The 20,424-nt window shown below is 40.2% G+C and overlaps 1 protein-coding gene across 4 annotated transcripts in view; it reads left to right on the forward strand.

The window, feature by feature from the left end:
- Nucleotides 1-532: 532 nt before the first annotated feature.
- Nucleotides 533-20,424, forward strand: part of SLC2A9 (solute carrier family 2 member 9) — a 98,421-nt gene continuing 78,529 nt past the window's right edge. Inside the window, exons 1-3 of one of the 4 annotated variants that reach the window (XM_056490361.1) lie at nt 533-699; nt 14,410-14,497; nt 18,712-18,797. In XM_056490361.1, coding sequence (XP_056346336.1) covers nt 18,735-18,797 — 63 coding nt within the window. In that variant the 5' untranslated portion in view covers nt 533-699; nt 14,410-14,497; nt 18,712-18,734. Of the gene's footprint in view, nt 700-1,527; nt 1,735-14,409; nt 14,498-18,711; nt 18,798-20,424 lie in introns of those variants that run through there. The other 3 variants (XM_056490364.1, XM_056490362.1, XM_056490363.1) reach the window with 3 other exon arrangements.

The raw sequence follows: 20,424 nt of genomic DNA on the forward strand, positions 1-20,424 counted from the left end.
CTGGGTATTTCAATTAATAATAATTCTGTACTAATGTATTAATTCCTTATTTAAAATGCCTGTTCTTTTTTTCTTAGCTCAAAGGCCTCTTAAGACCAGTGTTATTGTCTTTCTAACGCTTTTGGTGCAGTGAAACAGACTGTCTGACATGAAAACAAATTAAATTAAGCAAAAAAAATGCTTGTTTTCTCTGAGGAATTACCTCACTAATTTTTCTTCTTTCAACTTTGTTCTAGTACAATTAATAGCATAATATTAAGGCAACAGATTATCTTATCTGCTGTGCATTTCTTCCCCCATCAGCTGACTTTGTTCCTTACATACTACTCAGTTTCTTCCCTCCTGAGGAACTTAAGGAAGGCTAAGAACTTATCATCCCAGTGCAGGGAGGGAATGTGCAGGACATAGTAGGAGCTTTCCTGGGGAGCAGAGAGGTGTGTCTGGTGATTGCCCACAGGAGGGACAGAGTGAGCCCTGAGCAGTCCCTACCCCACTGGGAGGGCAGTCACGCCTCCCCCGCCCCCATCAGCCTTGCACTGACTGAAATTCCACTCGTGGGCAGAGGGGCTGGCTGCCCAGAGCCCTTTCTGCTCCCTGGGAGGGAAGGAAGAGGTTCTTCTCTTTGTCATCCTTTCTCCTGGGTGCCAGCACAGCAGAGGATGCCCAGCAACCCCCTGGCTCTTTACTGATTCACAAAAGGTTTGTTTTTATGGGGAATCTTCTGACTGAGAGGAGCCTGTGCATGTAATGTCACAGCTTTTATCTTCTAGAGGAGATATTCTGTAACCATGGCATTCCTTGGAGGCAAAAAAATTCTTTAGTGCTTTCTTTAATTGATGTAAGTATGGATTAATCATATGCTAACTTGGCAAGTGGCTTTATTAAAAATAATTTCTGTCTTCAGGCAGTAGAGTTCATTGTAAAAAATAGCAATAGTTTCCTTATAAAAAGGAAACAAAAAGTCATGGGGAGTTTCAGTTTCATGGCACAAATTCTGAGTTGCAAACTTGGGGTCTGACATAAGTATTCTAACCAATATATAAGGGGACAATCTTGCAATCATCAGATCCAAAGAATAGGTATTGTGGTTTCTTAGAGTGTGCAGTAACTTATGTGAAAACTCAGAACAGATTGATGGGGATTCTTGTATCCTTGTTTGTTTGTATTTAAGAGAGATGATCAAAGATTTATGCTAATGGGAATTTTTTCACTCAATCTTATGGGATCTACTCTGAGTCTAAATACAGTTTGAGAACTGTGAAGGATATTTTCCTTGCACCATATCCTTCTTTACAAATTAAATCAAGGCATTCCTTACTCAGACAAAGGTCCTAATTCTGTTTTACATATGTTACTTATGGTGAGGCAATTCAGGGGGAAAAGATTTACAGTGATCTCCTGAAAACACTGAAAAGTAGGCTCAAGTTGAGGTTGTGATCCTGTATTTATTTTTATCCATTATCTTTTTGAGTCCAAAGGTAGAAGAAAGTCATTCACAGAGAGCACCCTTTGCTTAGGCACAGTGTGAAAGTCAAGCAAAGATCACAGACTGCCTCAAGTCTGTCAAGCACATCAGAGGAACAAACCCATCTCTTTATAATAACCTTCAATAAGAACTGATTTGGAGTTAATTTTCACTTGAAGATTTTTGAGAAGAATAGATATATGCCAATACCCAACACCTGTAAAATATTTTCCTCCTGCAGGCACTTTTTGGATCATCTGTCCTCGGAGGTAGGAGACAATAACTGGCAGTACCACAGACTTTCTTACCTGCTTGCTTTGAATTTTGTTTCTGTGTTTCTGTTCTAATAGTTCTAATGTTCTATCATCTGACTGGTTGTCCCCAGTCTTTTGGAGTGCAACATAATGCCTAAATCACCACAATTCTTTACTTGGAAATTCCACTTCTGCTAAGTCATAGAGTTCAAAACTCTAAGGCTGAAAAATTCAAGTTAGGCAGGTCAAGAACCTGGTTTGACAGTGGATACTTCCCTCTTGTACTGGTAGGCTCTCCTAGTGAGTGTATTTCATGCTAATCATAAGAGGATGGATCAAAATGAATACAAACTGTGTGTAAAACCCAAATCCTTTCTTCTCAAATACCTGTGATAGTTGGTCTGACTCGCTCATCCCACTGTCAGGGAAGTGGACATCCAGCTGATGCCAGGGTCTGCTTGCTCCAGAAGCAACCTGATCCTTCCCAGGCTCCCAGCCCAGACAGGACTGATTCTCTCTCTCACTAACCTCATATTTCTCATTCTTCCCTTCCTCTGCTCCTCATGTGAGGAAGGGTTTTGCTCCTCTGCCTGAAGATGAGATCTGCTCTTTGTTGCTCAGTCATAGTGCTGAGAGGGCAGGGGTAGAAGATGAGGAAGCTAATGGGAAAAAGTCTGCTTCTCAGTTCTCATAATCTGGGGTATGTGCTGTGGTGGTGGTGTAGTGGGTTTGTTTTTTGTTCTGTTTCGTTTTCCAGAGCATTCTAAAAGCATTCCAAGCTTTCTAATGTCACATCCTAAACACTTGGTTCTCTCTCTGTTCTTCAGGGATGTGTGTTTCCCAGTGTGTCTCATGTTCTAGAAACAAAAAGTCAAGTTATAGGTTCAATATTTTTTATGTATGTATAGGTACAGCAAATCACTGAAGGCTAATCTACAGTCATTTTTCATAGTAAAAAAGGGCTGATAAGAAACTACTTATTTCTGCTGCTAGTCTATAGCCCAAATTGCTTAAATGCAGTTAATCTCTATTTCTGGATTTCCAGTCAGACAAAACTAGTCCATGAATAAAGAGGAAGAAAATGAACAATTAAGGGAACAAGGGGTTTTCCCTCTTTTCTCCACTGCAGAGGGACCCTACCAAGGGCTATGGACCTCTCATGACTTTGTTTTAGCAGAAAGTTGTTCCTCATTCCTAAACTGTGTGTTACAGTGGAGGGGGAAATTAAGCTTTTGGCTCTTACTAGAATATTACTAGGAAGAGATTTTATGAACAAACATCATAGACAATGGGTAGAAGGAAAAGTAGCAGAGATTTGTTTAGAAAGGGAGTTGTCAAATCACCTTTCTCTAATTGCAAAAGGATTTTGAGGTGTGCTACAAAGTTTAGGGAAGATGTTTATTACTGTTCCATAACTTTATTAGTGCTTCTTAATTTACAAATTGGCAAGAGTCTCTTGCAGTCATACAATGATACATTTTAATTTAAGTTTAAAAGGAAGAACAATTAGGTAATATTGGAAGCTACCAGATTTCCAGCCAAAAAAAAAACCCCTTCAGATTCTGCAATAGGAAGCTATTCCAGTACAAATCTTGATTGCAAGCTGTTTTTAAAAGGATTTAAAAAAACCCTATTTGAGCTCTTGAGCAAGTGAAGCAGATAGAACGAGATCATAGCAGAGTGCCAGGAAAATTTGAAGGGAGTGGTATCAACTCTTGGACTTGGACAAATGGCTTGGAGTCATTCTCCACTGCTACAGAAACTGAGTTATTTCATTTAATGCAAAAACTCCTATCAGTAACTTCGTAGAAGAGAAACTAGTTAAATATTTTGTCTGCCCAGATGTCAGTATTTCAAGGCAATACCTGCAAAAATGAAAGAACATGTTGTAGAGAACAGGACAACCTGTAAGTCACAGCCAGATTCCTCCCTCTTTGGATTTTTGAAAAAAAAAGTTAAGTGATCTAAAGCTGTGGGATCTTCCCACAGATCTCCACAGTCTCCACAGTTGCTTGCAGTTGTCATGTTATCATCTAGATATTCATTGCTTTCATATCTACAAGATCCCTCATTTGAGCTACAAGTATTTCCTTGGGAATCTGGGTAGAAGAATTTGTATCAGTAGTTCAGATCACTTCAGCTTAGAGGCAACAGTGAATTAGGATAGGTTTGGATGGTCAGTGTCCAAATGCAGTCAGAATCTTCTCCATGTTTGCTTTCACTTAAGGCTTACCACAAAAGAAGTGTATCCAAGTTATCCAAGGAGTAAGATCCAAGAAGTAAAAACACATGTAATCTGCTGTCTCTAAAATCTGTGGTCAGTCAGAGACTGACAAACAAGACACAAACAAGTCTTGATTTGGCCAGAGGGCTGTGGCTTCCGTGTAACTATGTGTGCAGGCATGAGTCAGAGGAAGATGTACATGAAAATGTGGTGCAATCTAACCTCTGATCTGAGAGATTATCTTGTCCTTGACTTATCCTGCCCACAAAGAATACTAGACCTTGATCAGCTGATGTAGGTCAGGACAGAAGTCACTAAATGAGCTCTGAATGCCACAGGGCCTGTACAGAGTCTTTGGCTGTTGTATCTGCTGTGGATTTTCAGGTAAAGGATCAGTAAAGTAACGTCCCCATAAAGAGATAAGGAACAGCATAGTGTGTGTTCATTCCAGCAGGAACTGAATTACTTACACACAGATAAAGGAGTTGAAGAGTTAAATCTAGGGTTTCAAACAAAATTGAGGCTGGGTTAATTACAGACACCAGGATATTGGGGCAGTGCTTTGCACCTGGAGGGAAACAAATATTAATCAAAATGATTGAGAGACAAATCAGGCCACAGGGATGGGGGGCATGAGGCAGAACTGGGCCTCAAACACTATGTTATAGTCTTGCAGAAATAGGAGGAAAGGCAAGATGGGGAGGGCAGCTTAAGGAGTTTCATGAATTAATTTCATGCTTTAACTAAATCATTCGATGGGTAGGCAGGAAATTATAGTAACAGAAGAATAGGAGAATGAATAGAGAAGATCACAAAAGTTTTCCAAATTTCTTTTTCAAGAAAATCTCTTATATCTGAAGAATATACCTTGCTGCCCTGAGGTCTGTTGAGAGCATACAAACTACAGCTGACACCAGCATTTAACCATTTCAAGCAGTTAGATATATTCAAGATGTTCCATGAAAATAGCATATATGTTTGTAGTGTATAAGCTTATGTGTCCACTCTATGCAGCTTTGATGTCAGGTCCTGTAGAGAGAAAAGTTACTATGGTACATCATTGTTTTCCTTCCTTTGAGACAGTAAGAATTCATACATGAATTGTGTGCCTACAATTCAAACATGAAATGTTTGCCTACCTTATTCTGGCACACCAGCTGTGGCTCACAGGCTGGGGAGAAGCTGCAAGCCTCTTTTGCAACAGCAATTACACAAGACAGTTTTTTAGTGTTCCTGCTTCCCTAGGTAATGTTTTTTGCAGTCTCATGAAAAAATCAGGCAAGTTTCCAGCTTAATTAACTGCATGTGAATTGATTTTTTGAAGGTGAAATATCAAACAGAGTCTGTACTAACTAGGGCAACACCATCATGAGTTTCAGTTTACACAAATTCATGGTGTTTCCCTTTTTTATGGTAATTCTTCTCTCAACATCTGTTAAAATCTCGAGTACAAAGTTGGAAGAACTGAATGCAGTGGCATTGTTATCATGTTTGCTTGCAGATTATTAGCTCGCTTTCACACAGCTGATAAAACAGTAATGGTTCTATTTAAATGTCATACCGTATGTTAATAATCAGTTATTAAACTACTGGTGGATATTTGCTCTCAGTACTTCTGCAGAACACCATCTGATGCCTATTAAACTGTTTAGTCTGAAGCTTAAATGCCACACAGCAGATTCTTTCAGGGACAGGATTAATTATGTTGTCTTCATCTCACTAATTGATACACGACGTATTATGGAACAACAACAAACAGTTTTAGAATTAACCATCTATGGAGCAGACCTCACAGTTGCATTTCAGGCAGTTTTATGTTCACAATTTAGCTGTCAGGAGGGTGAGGAGAAGAAGAAGAGAAAATGTGCATAAGACCAGAGAAGGATTTTACTATACCTACTGCTAAAAGCTCTCAACAATTCCTAAAAGAGACATCTATTTCTGCTGCTACAGTTACCTACCTGGCTGACCTCTTGTTTTTGACCAGACCTAGTCTCACTAATCACTCTATTTAATAAAATAAATGAAGGGAAAAAAGTTAATGAGTTTGCCTATTTCCCTTGTGCCCCTCCATAGTGAGATTAGTGAGTCATGGTATTGCAGCAGTTTGTGGGGCTCCAGGGCACACTCAACACTCATGACATGCACAAACCTTTGCTGAGCAATGCCAGTAAACAAAAACCACTCTGAAAGCCTGATGTGCACACTCTACTCTTGGAGAGGGGTTGGGCAGGGGGAAAAAGGGAGCAGGCATGCCAGACACTGGTATGTAACACCCTGATGGGTTGTATTCCTCAGCCACAAAACCAGGCAAGCACAATATCTATACACAATTTCTTTCTCCAGGACTTGAGTCATGGATGGTCAGAAACCTGGGCCCCTTTCCTCCAAAGACACTACAAACCTGTTGTATGACAACTGAAGTAGAAAGAGTATAAGGAGTCATCAAATAAGATGGGATTGAAGGGGAAAGAACTTTAAATTAACCTTTTCTGAGAAGGAAATAAACACCTGAGCAAGGAATTTTTTTTCAGGAATCTTGAGAGGATTAAAAATAAGCAGAAAAAAAGAAATTAATTAAATATAGTCCCAAAGGCAAACTAATAACTCAGAGCAGTCTGGTAGAAGTGCAGTCTAGATTGTGACCGACTGCCTCTGCTCTTCACTTCTTGTTCTCAGCCTCTTGCTCTGAGAGTATTTACATTGAGGACTCCAGCAACAATAGACTGCCTCTGGAGGCTGGAGTGCTCCATTTTATTGATAATTCTCCTTTGCTATTTCTGATGCCCTGCTGTTTCCTGTTCTGGAGTATCTGGCTCCAGCTCAGGTTTGTCTCAGCACTGAGTAGCCTTGGAGCATGTGAACTGGATGTCTTGTAAAGTTTAGGAAAATGAGAACTATTTTAGTGACTAATATAGATACAGCCTGTGAGGTGTAATTGCCTAATGCAGCACAATAGGAGTGTGCCCAGGGAACCAAGGCAATAATGTAGGAATGTGCAGGTAAAACTGCGCAACTTCACTTAGGAAAGGTGATGGCTGATAGGTCTCACAACACAAGAACTAGGGAAATTCCAGATGAGTAATCAAAAAAGAAGTTAAAATTGACAACCTGATGTATGAGCCCTGTCAAACTCTGCCTCAGGAAGCTGGAACAAACAATATAAATAAATTAGGCAAGTGACACAGAAGAATGGAAGGTGAATCCAAATACATACTCTAATTTAGGAAGTTGTTAAGAAACCAATTACCAGAATCTGGACTCATTAACTTTCTTTGTTTCTCATTGCTTGAGTAGCCAGTCCTAGCCATTATAAGAATTTGACTACAGGGCTGGACCAAAGGTAGCACTGGAAAGTTTTATGGAAGTGAGATTCTTCGTGTAATTGTCTATACCTTGCTAAGGTTCTGCAAGGAAAGGACAACTCAGGAAAAACATCCATAACTTGTGTCCCTCTCTGCATCTGCTGTGAGAGTAGAGGCCCATTACAGGTTCTACTGCTGGTCACAGTGTGAAACAGTATCAGAATAAGGACTCCTTTATTGAGATAAATTTTATTGTTTTTCTTGGTTTTTCTGCTTTAGAGAACTCAACTATCAGCTTTCTAAGACTATTCACCCTGGTTTCAGGGTCTTTCAAAAAAATACGTGTGAGTTCATTTCTGTGTATTTATTAAGGGTTTTTCTACATTAATGGGCATGTAAACCAATTTTTTATCTGCCACTTAATGCACAAAGTGACTTTCTACAGCTCTTTGTAAACAGCCTTAGATTTGATTGTCCCTAGTACACTTCTATGTGAACTTTCTCCTCACCTTTGCCCTCCTTTTCAAAACAACTCAATGATAGGTTGAGCAATACAATTCTCAGGTAGCCATGTTATTGTTGTTGTGTTGTTCTTTCATTCAGTGGAATTAATTTGACACAGAAGTAGCTCAATTCAGCAGTATAAGCAAGCTCCAATTTAGCATGGTGCTTTAGCACTTGCATAACTTGTTTGTGTGCTTAGATAGCACTGACTTGCATCCTATACTGGTCTGGAACACTGAATGACCTTTCAAGTAACAAGGCCACAGGAAGTCCTTAAAACTCTGATTTTTATTACAACCATAAACGGGAGGTAAGGGGATCTATAACCAAAACTCTGCTGTGCAGCTACCAGTAATTTCAGTAATGGCTTGTGAAATAAGATGATTACTTTGAACATTCTTCTAAATGGCTTAATGTGCACTACCTATAGATTCCTGTTTCTGCTCTCAGGTTAATGTTTTATTAATTGACAACATAAGTCTTAACATGAAAATAATGCCCCTTGAACCAACAGCAAAGGGGAATGCAATAACATAGTGTAGTTACAGGATTTTTTTGCTATACATGGCATGATTCATGCACTTGGACATAATTCAGTCACATCACACCCTGTTCATATAATTGGCAATAAAACTAGAAACAATCTCACTGTTAGTGACTTGCCTTATGTTGGTGTTCTTGCTTTCACATTCTAGTTTACAGTAAACTACAGTAAATTACAGTAAATTACAGTAGCTTGTTCAATTTTCAGAACTTTAATAACAAGATTGGGCAGAGGTCAACTCCAACTGAACTTTAAAGCCAGTACTTAAGTATGAAGAGACCAAAAGGTTGCTGCAATGAGAAATGCTTGAGTACAACTGAGGCAGAAAAGCTGGAATACAGTAGCTGTCAGTAGCAATGGAAACAGAGGATATTGGGCTATATAGGATGTTACATTAATTTATAACTTGGGATTTCGTGTTGTCTAAGAAGCTGCACATACATCAGTCTGGATACTTGTGCAGTTCCAGAGTAGGTTATCACAGAATCATTCACTTTGGAAAAGATCTAAGAGTGATAAGGTCCCTCCTGAGCCTCCTTTTCTCCAGGCTAAACAGCCCCTCTTCCCTCAGCTGCTCCTCTCAAGAGGAGCTCCTGCCCCTTCATCAGCTCCTTTGCCCTTTTCTGAACTTGCTCCAGCACCTCCATGTCCTTCCTGAACTGAGGGGCCTGGAACTGAACACAGGATTCCATGTGGGATCTCACCAGTGCTGAGTACAGGGGGATGCTCCCTGCTCTAGCCCTACTCTTTCTCCATAGGAAAGTCTGGCCCCAAAATGATGGTTTTCTGTCAGTGTCCTTTTATTTCATAAAATGAGAAAAAGAGTATCTCATTCACTCGAAATTACAGTGACATTAATTTCATTTCTAACATCTTCCTAGGATATGCTGTTCTGCTTACAAAATTATTTCTATGAATGATTGGACAACCTAAATAATTAGGTGGTTAAAAAGTATTACCATCCTAAGCAAAGCTCAACAATGAAGTTTACTGCAGAAGAATTGTTTTACAATTCGACTGCAATGGAAGCAAAGATGATCTTTTATGGACAATTCCTTTTGCTGTCACTAGTGCTCACCAGCTGAGAGAGTCCTGCTTTTGACAAACAAAGACAAACTGCTCTAAACTTCTGCAGTATCTTCTACCTCCCTGTCTAGACATCACAGTTCAAATGACTGGCTTTCAGAGCAGAAAAACATGGAACAGAAACACTGCTCTAAGCATTTTTTGTTGTCAAAGAGTAAACACACCTCAGATCTATTAAGAATTTACTGTTAACTGTGAGCCTGTTTCTATAATGGAGGTTTTAAGAGTCTTGCTATTAGTCCAGATGTACTTATTACAGAGAAAGGGAGAACAACAATGCCTCAGCAATGTTGCACACACTGCCCAGATCCTGCTCCTCTCCCTTCCATCACACTCATCCATCCCCTGCTCCTCCCAAGGCTGATGGTTTCACCCTGGTGGGGGGTGGGTTATGACAACTCACCTTCACCTCCAAGACCTTTGGGATTTTTTTTGTGCAAGTCCACAGCATCTGAATTTATGATACAATTGTGTCTTTTATGCAAGTTTGATACTATTTCTTTGACAATTTCTTTGACTTCCAGTGGCCTGGTAGCAGTGATCAGGCTCAGCCTGACCTGCCCTGGTGACGAGGCAGGTCTGGGGCTCAGGTGTGAACTGAAGTCACCAGATCAGGGGCAGACACAGCCCTGTCACCAACAGGCAGGTCCACATGACGAGACAGGTGTGAGTTAGCCAGGCCCATAGTCAGGGTAAAGGTCTGGATCAGTTTTCCTGGGCTGGGGACAGTGGCTGAGAACCCCAGGGTGAGTGAGGGAAGGGCAGGGGAGTCCCCCTGCTCCGGGAGGTTTCCTCACGGCTGCCTGCCATGAGCTGCTGAAAATGGTAATAACTAACAGACTTTGATCCCAATGTCTTTTGAAATGCAAAGCAGGCACTTCAGCCACCAGCCTTCCCAGAGTTTCATAAGCCTTGGCAATCTAAGGGAGTTTCGTATCTTTACGTTCATGCAATTGAAACTTACTGAGTGTGACGAAGCATTTTTTGTACCATTTTTTAAACTGCAACAAAAGACATTTAAATGCCTCTGGAAATCAGAGCTAAATTTTGAGAGTGGAGGGAGGACCTACCTTACTAGCCTTTTTATTATTCCCCAGCTCCTCAAAGTGGAAAAAAAACACATATGTCCAAAACATGCAGAATTTCACCATATTTATATATCAAGAGTTAATTACACAAATTAAGGTACATACATTGAAGACTATATTTGTATTACATTATCCACCTGTACTTTTAGAGGGGAATACTTTGATAATATCTCTTAACCTTCAGGAGGATAAATGGTGAACCGCTGCTTGCCAGGATTCATGAATCTGAAATGGGAGAATAATTTGTAACACAAATATCTCTGATTATTTTTAGTCCCTAGATGAAGAAAAATGAAACTTCAAATCTAAAACTACAGCTAGACAAATGAAAAGGGTTTTGTAACTTGAAGCAAAGCTGGGATTGGGGTTATTTAAAATAGCTGGACTGGTTGGATAGGGCAAAGTTTGGCAAAGTTTATTTTCCTAGCTTGATTTCCAGGACTGACTTCCACAAGAAAGTAACATGAGTATGTATTTCTACCCTGGCCTTGCTCTGCATCCTTTTTAGGCACATTCAGCCTTGTGAGGAATGTGTGTACTCCAGGCTCAAGAAGTGCTGCTGCTCTCAGGGGACTGAGCCTTGCAACTCCAGATTTGAGCAAGCCAGTGACTGGCTGAGTTTGCAGTGCATGCAAAGGCATTTTGATTTTTCCCTCTCCTCAGAGATCAAGAGTGATGTCAAAGGCTAGAAGTTATTTCATCAATGAGGATGATCCTTGAGTCAGAAAGCAGAGCTTGGTCTGTAGGGTTAGAAATTCAAGTGATTTTTCCAAAAGATCACCAGTTCTCTGAAGATTTCAACAGAAGTAGTAAACTATTCCTGAGTGTAATAACACTGCTCAGATGTATTGGCCTCAGGAATGCTGAAATATTCTTTGATGTTCAACCAAAAGGAACATAGGTGCTTACTCTGCTTTCAGGTTTGAGTCTAAATTTCCTATCCTAGGACAGTCTCATTTTGTGGCATCATCCTTCTTTGTAACACAAATTACTTTACAAGTGTTTCCTTTCCCCCTGCAGTGAACATGTGCAAAGCTGCAGCTCTGGTCTTACCTCAGGGCATGACCTCACAACATAAAAGCCTTCACTTGTCAATATTTAATTCAACATTCACTAAATGGTACATAGATGCTAGGCTGATTTCACTGGAAATAACTTTGCAAAGGTTTAACTAGCTTTACTCTACATGGAGGGTAATGTTGGAAATAACCCTAACATAATAAAAACATTAAACTCATGGCTCATAAGATTTTTCCTAAATGATGACATACCAGACTTGCATACATAAGAAAAAATAGTTAAGACAACACTAATGACCAACACAGCAAAGGGTAATTATTAACCACTTTTGCTTGCAAAATAGCTGGAAAATACTTTCCTGTAGCTGATCCAATGAACTGTCATATAAAATCAGCAAAAAATATTTTAAAATATTCAGGACTCTTGTTCTGTTCCCCCCAGGTCTGTTTGATGTCCTTGTACAAAAGCATAAGTATTTGGAACTTTGAGGTTTTTAAGATGAAAGAACTACTAAATAAAAATGGTCAGTGTCCTGGCTTTTCTCTCAAAACTGAGGTTTTAGCAGTGCAGGAAGCACTGCATTTCCATCAAGGAAAGGACATGCAGCCATAGAAAGACACCAAATTCCAGTTTTGGTGGTTTGACTAAGTGGGCAGCTAGATATTTTCTCTTCCACTGCCAAAGTATTTATGTATATGGTTAATTTTCCTGTGGAATTAGCTTAAAACTAAACTGCATGCTATTCCTTTGCTAGATCAGAACATTTTTGTAGACCCAAAATCTTAGCATCAGTCTGAGCCTGCATTTCCAAATCTGCATACAAACCAACCACATCTTTATGTGTGAATGAGCACTCACACACATAGTTACAGACACTGTACACTCTCTGGTTATCACATTTTCTCTAGCATTTGTGTTTCCAACATCCTAACAATGAAAAAAAGCATTGTGAACACTAAAATGTAACAGCCTTCTGCTTGAATAGTCACTTTGTAAGCTTTTAACATAGGCTTGCTTGTAACATTCTAATTTTTCTGTTTTGTTTATGATTTCTTTCTTGTGTGGTATCTAACAAAGAAGTTCATATTTTGGTTGTGCTGTTTCTTGGTCATGTCGGTGTAAGTTGCCCTTGAGATGGTTTCTTTGGATTCTTGCTCAAGATGAGACAGGGCAAACATAAACCTGAATCTATAGTTTGGGAAATCTTTGGATCAAATAGGTAGTTTGTTTAGTCTGAATTAGTCTTATGATAGAATGAGCAGCCCTTCCATGACCATTGAATTAATGCTCTTTGAGCATGCATGTGTGTCCAAAGCATACATAACTGTGTAAAACTTGTAAAGCAGTGCCAGCTTTACAGCCATTCTTGCTTATTTTCCTGTCCTTATGCTGATCAAGGGTCATGCTGAGCAACAAGTCCTTTCCAGTAGTGGCAGATGCTACTAGGATGTAGAGTATCTTGGGTTTAGTTTTCATAACCTAATCACCTTGGATTAATTATAAAGCTGTAAAAGTTTCCATTAAAATATAGATTATTTGAAATTAAAATTAAAGGTATACAAGTCTAGAAGGTATCATCTCTCACTTGTAGCTAAGATATAAGATTTGGTTGAAACTCACCTGTCTGCTCCCTCATTTTCACCCCAGAGAATGAATATCCTGTTTTCTTTTAGCCACCATGTTTCATAGAGCTGAAGTACAAGACTATTTCCTGTTAATTGCAAGATATTGGATTCCAATAGACACTTTTGCATAAAATATGATAGGGGATCTTAAGGAGAACTTCCTTCCTGTTGCTCAAAAGTGGTGTTTTCATTGATTAGCATCTTGTAACTGGAGAAGGATGCCTATGTTAAGCTGAAGTAAATCTGATGCTAAAAGCTTTTGAGAACCTCAGCAAGGTTTATGTAAGAAGGTCAGAGGTGATCTGCAGGAGCTGCCAGAACATACAAACCAAGTTCCACATGCTCAATAATCCCACTTTCACCAAAAGAACAAGGTTACTTCAAATCCCAGCCAGAGTTTAGTTTCAGCCAACTCACCTCTGTACACCTGCTTCTCTACCTAACATGTCTTGGATAACATCTGAAAATTTAGGAATAATCCAACTAAATTACCTATCAAGGTCCTTAGAAAAATGCTGATTAGACTGATTTAACATACCTTGACTTTTCCAAGAGTGCAACACGTGTACCAGCAGGGAAAAGCCAGGTAGCAGGTAGCACCTTTTCACAATGGAGTGTTCTTATCTCTCTTATCTTTGGGATGTAAGGAATTTATAACAAAGTCAGAACTGCTACACCCTTGTCCTGATCCATATTCTGTTCAATTTTTAAACTAACACTGATATGGAGCTCCTCTATGGCAGAAAGCCAGAAGAGCAGACAAGGTAAATCTTTTTGTTAACTACTGAGAGGTTAATTACTGTACAGTGTGTTCTGTTACAGTACTGCCCCAGCCTTCTACAGTCTTGTAAAGGGGTGACTCCTCCCAGGTACCACACACCATTCACAGTGAAAAGCTATGAGTATTGGCCCAAGACATCAATGTCAAAAGCCATTACAGCACGTGGAATGCTGTGGGTGTTCTTCAGCATAGTCACTTGTAATCAAGTAAAAGTATAAAAATGCAAGTCCAACCCTTAGGCACTTTCATTTCAAATGTCTAATGGTTCAAATATAGGAAGCAAAGGTTTTTCATGGTTTGTGGTACCTGAAACAAAGACCTCTTGTAGGGTATCACAGCCATACAAGGCAGTTTGTTTTCTATTGGGCAAAAAAGAGACATTGCATGAATTCCAGCTGCAACGTCATACTATTCTTTGTTTCTACTGTTAATTATTTATTACTTCAGAAATGGTATAAAAGAGTTCAATCTGGCTTTACATTTAGTTCAATGACTTAGTTGTCCCTATTTTAGAGAAGAAGGCAACAGCAGCAATTCTGAAGAGGGTTGCTTCTGAACTGCACTGGACTTCACTGGAAGTGAAGAATATTTCAGACCAGTGGTGAGTAGCATCTAGAAGTGGGACTTGACACTTTGCTGTGAATTTGACAGAGTTCTCAAGGGATTGGCTTGGGGAGTGAAGAATAGATTTCTCTTGCTATAAACCAATGTTTTGAAATTTATAAATAAATAATTTCCTGTGCTAGCCAAGTACTCAGCTTCTATGTAACTGACACTCTAACTGTAACTCTGAAATCTGTCTTCATCTCTTAGTGTAACATATTTCTATGGAAAACAGCTTTAATTTTCACCAGAATTCTTTAGAAGAAAATCCACCAAAACTCAGCAACAACCCACAAACAACACTTCATTTTGAGGTAGAAACTTAATCTTTCCACTTGTCAGTATAAGAGATCAGATTGTGACTTGTATGAAATATTGAAATGCAAATATAACAATTCATCATTTTGCAAAGGCACTTTAGGATGGATAGTACAGATACAGGAAAAAAAGACATATGTGTTTTTTTCCACTATTTTAACTAATTACTTACGAGACAGGTAATTCTGGGAGCTGATGTGTCTACAGTATTTGAGAATAACTTTTTCTAAATAGTTCAGTACCATTCCTCGTCAATGAGATTTTAATATTGGGACTGCAGACATTTTTTATAAACAGTGCAGGAAACATTGACTTGTGCATTCTCACTAGAACCAGAATAGATCTAGATTAACAAAACTGCTTGAGAAAAAAATAATCTCTTCAGTTCTTAATGGAGTTCCATTGCACCTATTTTAACCAGATGGTTATTTCACTTACTAGGATCTAATACATAAACTGTTCCTGCTTTGGGAATACAGAGACTCAAAAGGCGTTCTTCACATTCAGTGCTCTAATTAATCAATCTTTTAATTAATCATTGGTGGATTTCTTTTATGTGAGTGTGTACGTGTGCTTTACAGTACCAGGAGGAGGAGCACATTCATTGCAGTACACACCAAAAACTAGGGGCAGAGGCATCTGTCTTGAAGCACAGGCAAGTCCCCAGCTTACATCTCTTACACTGCAGGAACAGCTCTGTTTTGGAAAGGCACAGGCACTCAGCCATAGAAAACTTCTGCTATAGCTGACTAGAAAAAAAGATAGCAGCACACAAGCTATGGAATAAGACTGAAAGGCGAAAATTTTCTCCACCTTGCTCTTTTGCCAGAGTTGTTTTAGTTGTAGGCAATTTTGCCTCCCAAAGGCAAAAATTATTAGATGTCAGTCTATCATGGACAACAAGACTCACTGAGTCTCTTTGGGTTATTTTTACAGCAGTGTGTTTTCCAGACTTTGCCATTCACACCTTATTGTGGTAGTGTCTTTTTTGCTGCTTCTTTTTCCTGCTTCTAAAAGAAAGCAATTCTGTGCTATGGTTGAGAGAAGTGTGTCCTGAGGGGTAAAAAGCCCTTTTCAATCCTGAGATGTTGTACTAGTTTAAAATTACAAGTGAATTTTGTCAGCTGGAGGCTGCTCTTCCACATTTCTCTTGTCCATAGCAGTGCAATGTTGACACAGACATTACTTTCCTATGGAGATAGTATAATTTGAGAATAGTGGAGATAGGGAAGCTGTGCATGCCCATCATGAGGAACTTATGACAGGAGGAGCTTTTATATCTGAGATAAACTGCCTGAAGCTTGTTTGTGTTTTTCTTTGGGTGGAGTGGCTGGGGCCTTGCTGCTAGTCCATGCTCATCTGATGAAGATGGTAAATGGATCCTCACTGGCCACAGCCTTATGCTCAGACTGACAGCAATAATTGGTCTAGTCCAGGTTTTAGACACTTCTTAGTCTGGCTTGGTCTTGTTGGGTTTTTTCAACATCTGTGTTCTTTAACTCAGCTTTTCTGAGGTGGTCATCTCCTTGGTGATTTCATCATCTGACTTGGCAAATATGGCTGTTTAGAGTCTTAGTTCACCTGAACTGCACCCTTTGCATATTTGTTTTTCTGCACGCGATAGCTTTCCAAAAGCTTTCCTTTTTCCTGACTTGCAGTCAGTAAATGAAAGTCGAATGTTCAACAGAAGATCAAAATTAAACCTGGATTACAGCAGGTTTATTCATACCTCTCCCTAGTCAGTTTGCTGTGCCAGTCATAATGTTCCTTTTTGGTGAACTGCTGAGCCTTCCTTGCCAAGGCTAACAATTCATAGGACTCAGATGGATTCCATGTCCTACCAGTGAACTCAACCCATACATGCTAAATAAACTGTTGGATTAGTAGATAAACAAGCTGTAGCTGAAATGGAAGATGTCCCCTGGCCTGACATAAGTGAGCCTTTCCTGATTTGTGAGTTGCCTCCTTATTAACTGGACAAGCTATGGAGCAGAAAAATCTAATCTGCTGTGACAAAGAAAAAATAATGAATTAATATCTTTGGGTTGACATCTTTAGCAACTTTAGCTGGTACTAGCAGTATGAACTTCAGAGGGAAGGAATACTTTTCCACACTATCTATTAAAATGTTTCAGTACGTTGTAAACAACAGCATCAGAGCAAACATAAGCTTTTCATTCCCCTAAGTGGATCATCACTTCCTTAGATTTTGTTGCACTCTGCAATCTGAAGATCAGGTTTCTGCTTGTTGAAATCATGTCTCCTCCCTGCACACGAGTCAATAAGATGCAAAAATAACATTGACAAATCCATGCAGGATTTCAGTGACTTCTACTCCATCCCCAGTTCAGATTTCTTATTTTTTGCATCAACTAGAATGCCTGTTCTGGATATAGTAGCATTCCTTTTGCTACAGTCAACTTGTTATCTTAAAAAAGTAAAAGAGCATTACCTGAGATATAGGAAGAATAGCTCAATCTTAACACTTACACTGAGGTGCATTGCTAGCAATTAAACTTTCCAGACACAACAGAAGTATCTTAAAATGTTTTGAAGATGTTCTGAAATAAATTCAGCCACATAAAAATAAGTTCAGTGAGGGAAGGCAGACACAAGTTATCCCTGCTAGTGGCTTGGCTGTGAGGTTATGTCTCCTTAGATGCTTAGCAGATTGTTTCTGACTTTGTTGTTTCTGTTTCAGTGCTATGACCCATATACTCTTTATCTTGACAGCTCTTAAATTCCAGTTTGATGATGCTTTGTTTGTGCTCTGTCAGAACCTTCATTAATTTAATTATCTACTTTTATCCATATATGAAATCTGTATGGGATGTGGGAGCCTCAGTGAACAGGTCATGATGTTATTTTTCATATACTTGTTAAATGTGGCATGGGACAGGAGAACTGTTTGATGAGACTAAACCTCTCTCCTATAAAATGAAATACATTTCCATGAAAGCCCTTTTTGAAGAACAATTTGGCAGGAATTGTCCTAAAGCCCCTTGAAGCAGAGGAATAGGAGTTTGTTTGCAGGTTGTTGGTATTGATTGCACTGGTAAGTAGAGAGAGAAGAAGGTAACTTTCTGGCATTAGTGCTTCTAGGTTGTTGTTCTGTCTCTGGTTTCTCTTACTTAAAAGCACAGACTGAGTGCTTGGGACCATCTGATATAATGGCCCCTGTACTGCCAATGTCTCACAGAAGTGATTTCATCCTAAAAACCTCCTGTAAGTGTGATGGGCTCAACAACCCAGTGTGCTGCTTCACCAAACCTCCTGTTACCCCCCACGTCTCATAGATCACTGTCTTGTAGACTCCTGTCTGAAAGACAACTTGTGTGCAGGACTGGATCTATCATTACCATAATGGCCACACAGGCAAAAATCTTGAAATGTGCTGTCATCTCAAGATGTTGAAGCAGAATAACACAGTAATCCATGTTCCAAATTAACTGAACAAACTGGTAGACTGCCCAAGACCATACAATGAGGCTCACGTAAACAACAGCATCAGATCCTCTCTGAAACACCAGAAATAGTTTTGTTACTTAATAAATTAAGATTAAAATACCCTTTAACATTATTTAAGTACATATGGTGATGTAAAGCCAAGAATTTGCTTGATAGAACAGTAAATAAATGGACTCCTCCTTTGCAAATGCACAATGACCTAGCTAGTATAAGGTCTAATAATCATTAGAATCACACCAACAATTAATCCAAATGCCCTGGCTGGAAGCAAGCCATAGTAATGTAGTTCCACCTGATTGACTAAACTTCTTTTGTAGTTGCTGTGGGTCTGATGTTCCTCCTCTAATAGTGACAACATGTCTACTAAAGAGCCTGTAACTTTTCTCTCCTGAACAGTAACACAATTTTCCCTCTTTTCTTCTTCAGCTATTATTTAGCAAGGTAACAGAATGGAGAACAAACAGCAAAGCAACGGCATGACGAAAGAAAATAGTGCAGTAAAGAAAAAAATGGTGAGTGAATTCATAAAATCATCTGTCAAGGCATTTGTTTGCTATTTGGAGACTGGAGGTAGAAAATTATTATGAAATAATTATTTTGGACCTATATGAATAGTTACCTTTATTTTTTTTTTTTTTTTGAGTAGCATATGTTTAATTTCTGTAACTAACCAACAGTGATTGGAAACAGTCAAAAATTCTGTGTTAAGGTGAGAAATTATGTGCATATTAATCACATGTAGCCATGGTATTTGTATTTGAGTATGAACTGAACAATTTTCACTGCTATTTAACATGAAACAAAACAAAACACAGGTGTCTAATTAATCTCAAATACAGCCTATATATTCCAGGGGCTTGATTCTCCTAACTTGACTGATCACAACAATTCAGAGATTATAAGTGTTGTCCAGATCTTCTACCAACATGTACAATAATTGTAGACATTAATGAGTAACATTGGCTTCCTATTCAAGCACCAGTCATCTGGATCTGGACCAATGACACTCCAAAGTTGCTGCATCACAAACTGCTTTCCAGCCTCTATTGCTCCATTACTTACTGTATCTTTGAGAGCTCTGAGCTAGTTCTGGGGTATGTAGCATATCAGGAGTGAAAACAGCTCAGATTTACACCAATATCAGCTACAGTCACTTGGGGACAATTCCCAGATGCACTTAGTACTCATCATTGCCAACTAGAAGGTGTCATTTAACTCTTAGCAGTTCAAAATTCCATGATTGCAAGTATATACCTTCAAATATAATAGCTGAAAGCTTTTATCTTCCCCAGGTGGCATGTCTAATCCCCATTCTTAGCACAGCAGTAGTGTGGCATGTCAGATCTAAACCTCCTAAGGCTGTGGAAACATCCTTAACATCTTGATTGGCTACGAGCCTTGTGGTACCTTCACTTTCCAGCCTCGGCAACAGGGGAATAGCCTTCCCCGCCTTAGTGTCGAGTCTAGCTCCCAGACAGGCTGCCCAGGTGTCCAGCCGGGACCCCGCAGGGGTCCCTGAAAGCCGTGGAGCCCCAGCCCCAGTGGCAGGCGCTGGCGGGGCTGCGGTGATACCGCGGCATTCCTGCCCAGCCTCGCTGCTGGGTGAGTCCCTGAGCAGGGACAGGGCCCGAGCAGCCCCAGCACGGCCGAGGGAGGGCACGCTCAGGTGTGAGCTCCTGCTCCCCATCGCTCCAGTGCTGCCCGAAAACCGGGCACCGGCTCTGTCCCCTCCCGGGAGACAGGGGCAGGAGCAGGGGCAGTGTCGGGGGCAGTGACAGGGACAGTGAAAGGGACAGAGACACGGGCACGGGCAGGCAGAGACAGGGCAGGGACGGGGGCTGTGTCAGGGGCAGTGATAGGGGCAGGAGCTGTGTCAGGGGCAATAGCTATGCCAGGGGCAGTGACAGAGACAGGGGCTGTGTCAGGGGCAGTGACAGGGGCGGGGGCTGTGACAGGGACAGGGGCTGTGTCAGGGGCAGTGACAGGGGCAGGGGCAGTGACAGGGACAGTGGCCACGCCAGGGGCAGTGACAGGGGCTGTGTCAGGAGCAGTGACAGGGGCAGTGGCCATGCCAGGGGCAGTGACAGGGCAGGGGCAGGGGCAGGGGCAGGAGCTGTGACAGTGGCCACGCCAGGGGCA

Source organism: Oenanthe melanoleuca, chromosome 4 (assembly GCF_029582105.1).
Source record: "Oenanthe melanoleuca isolate GR-GAL-2019-014 chromosome 4, OMel1.0, whole genome shotgun sequence".
Classification (NCBI taxonomy): Eukaryota; Metazoa; Chordata; class Aves; order Passeriformes; family Muscicapidae; genus Oenanthe; species Oenanthe melanoleuca.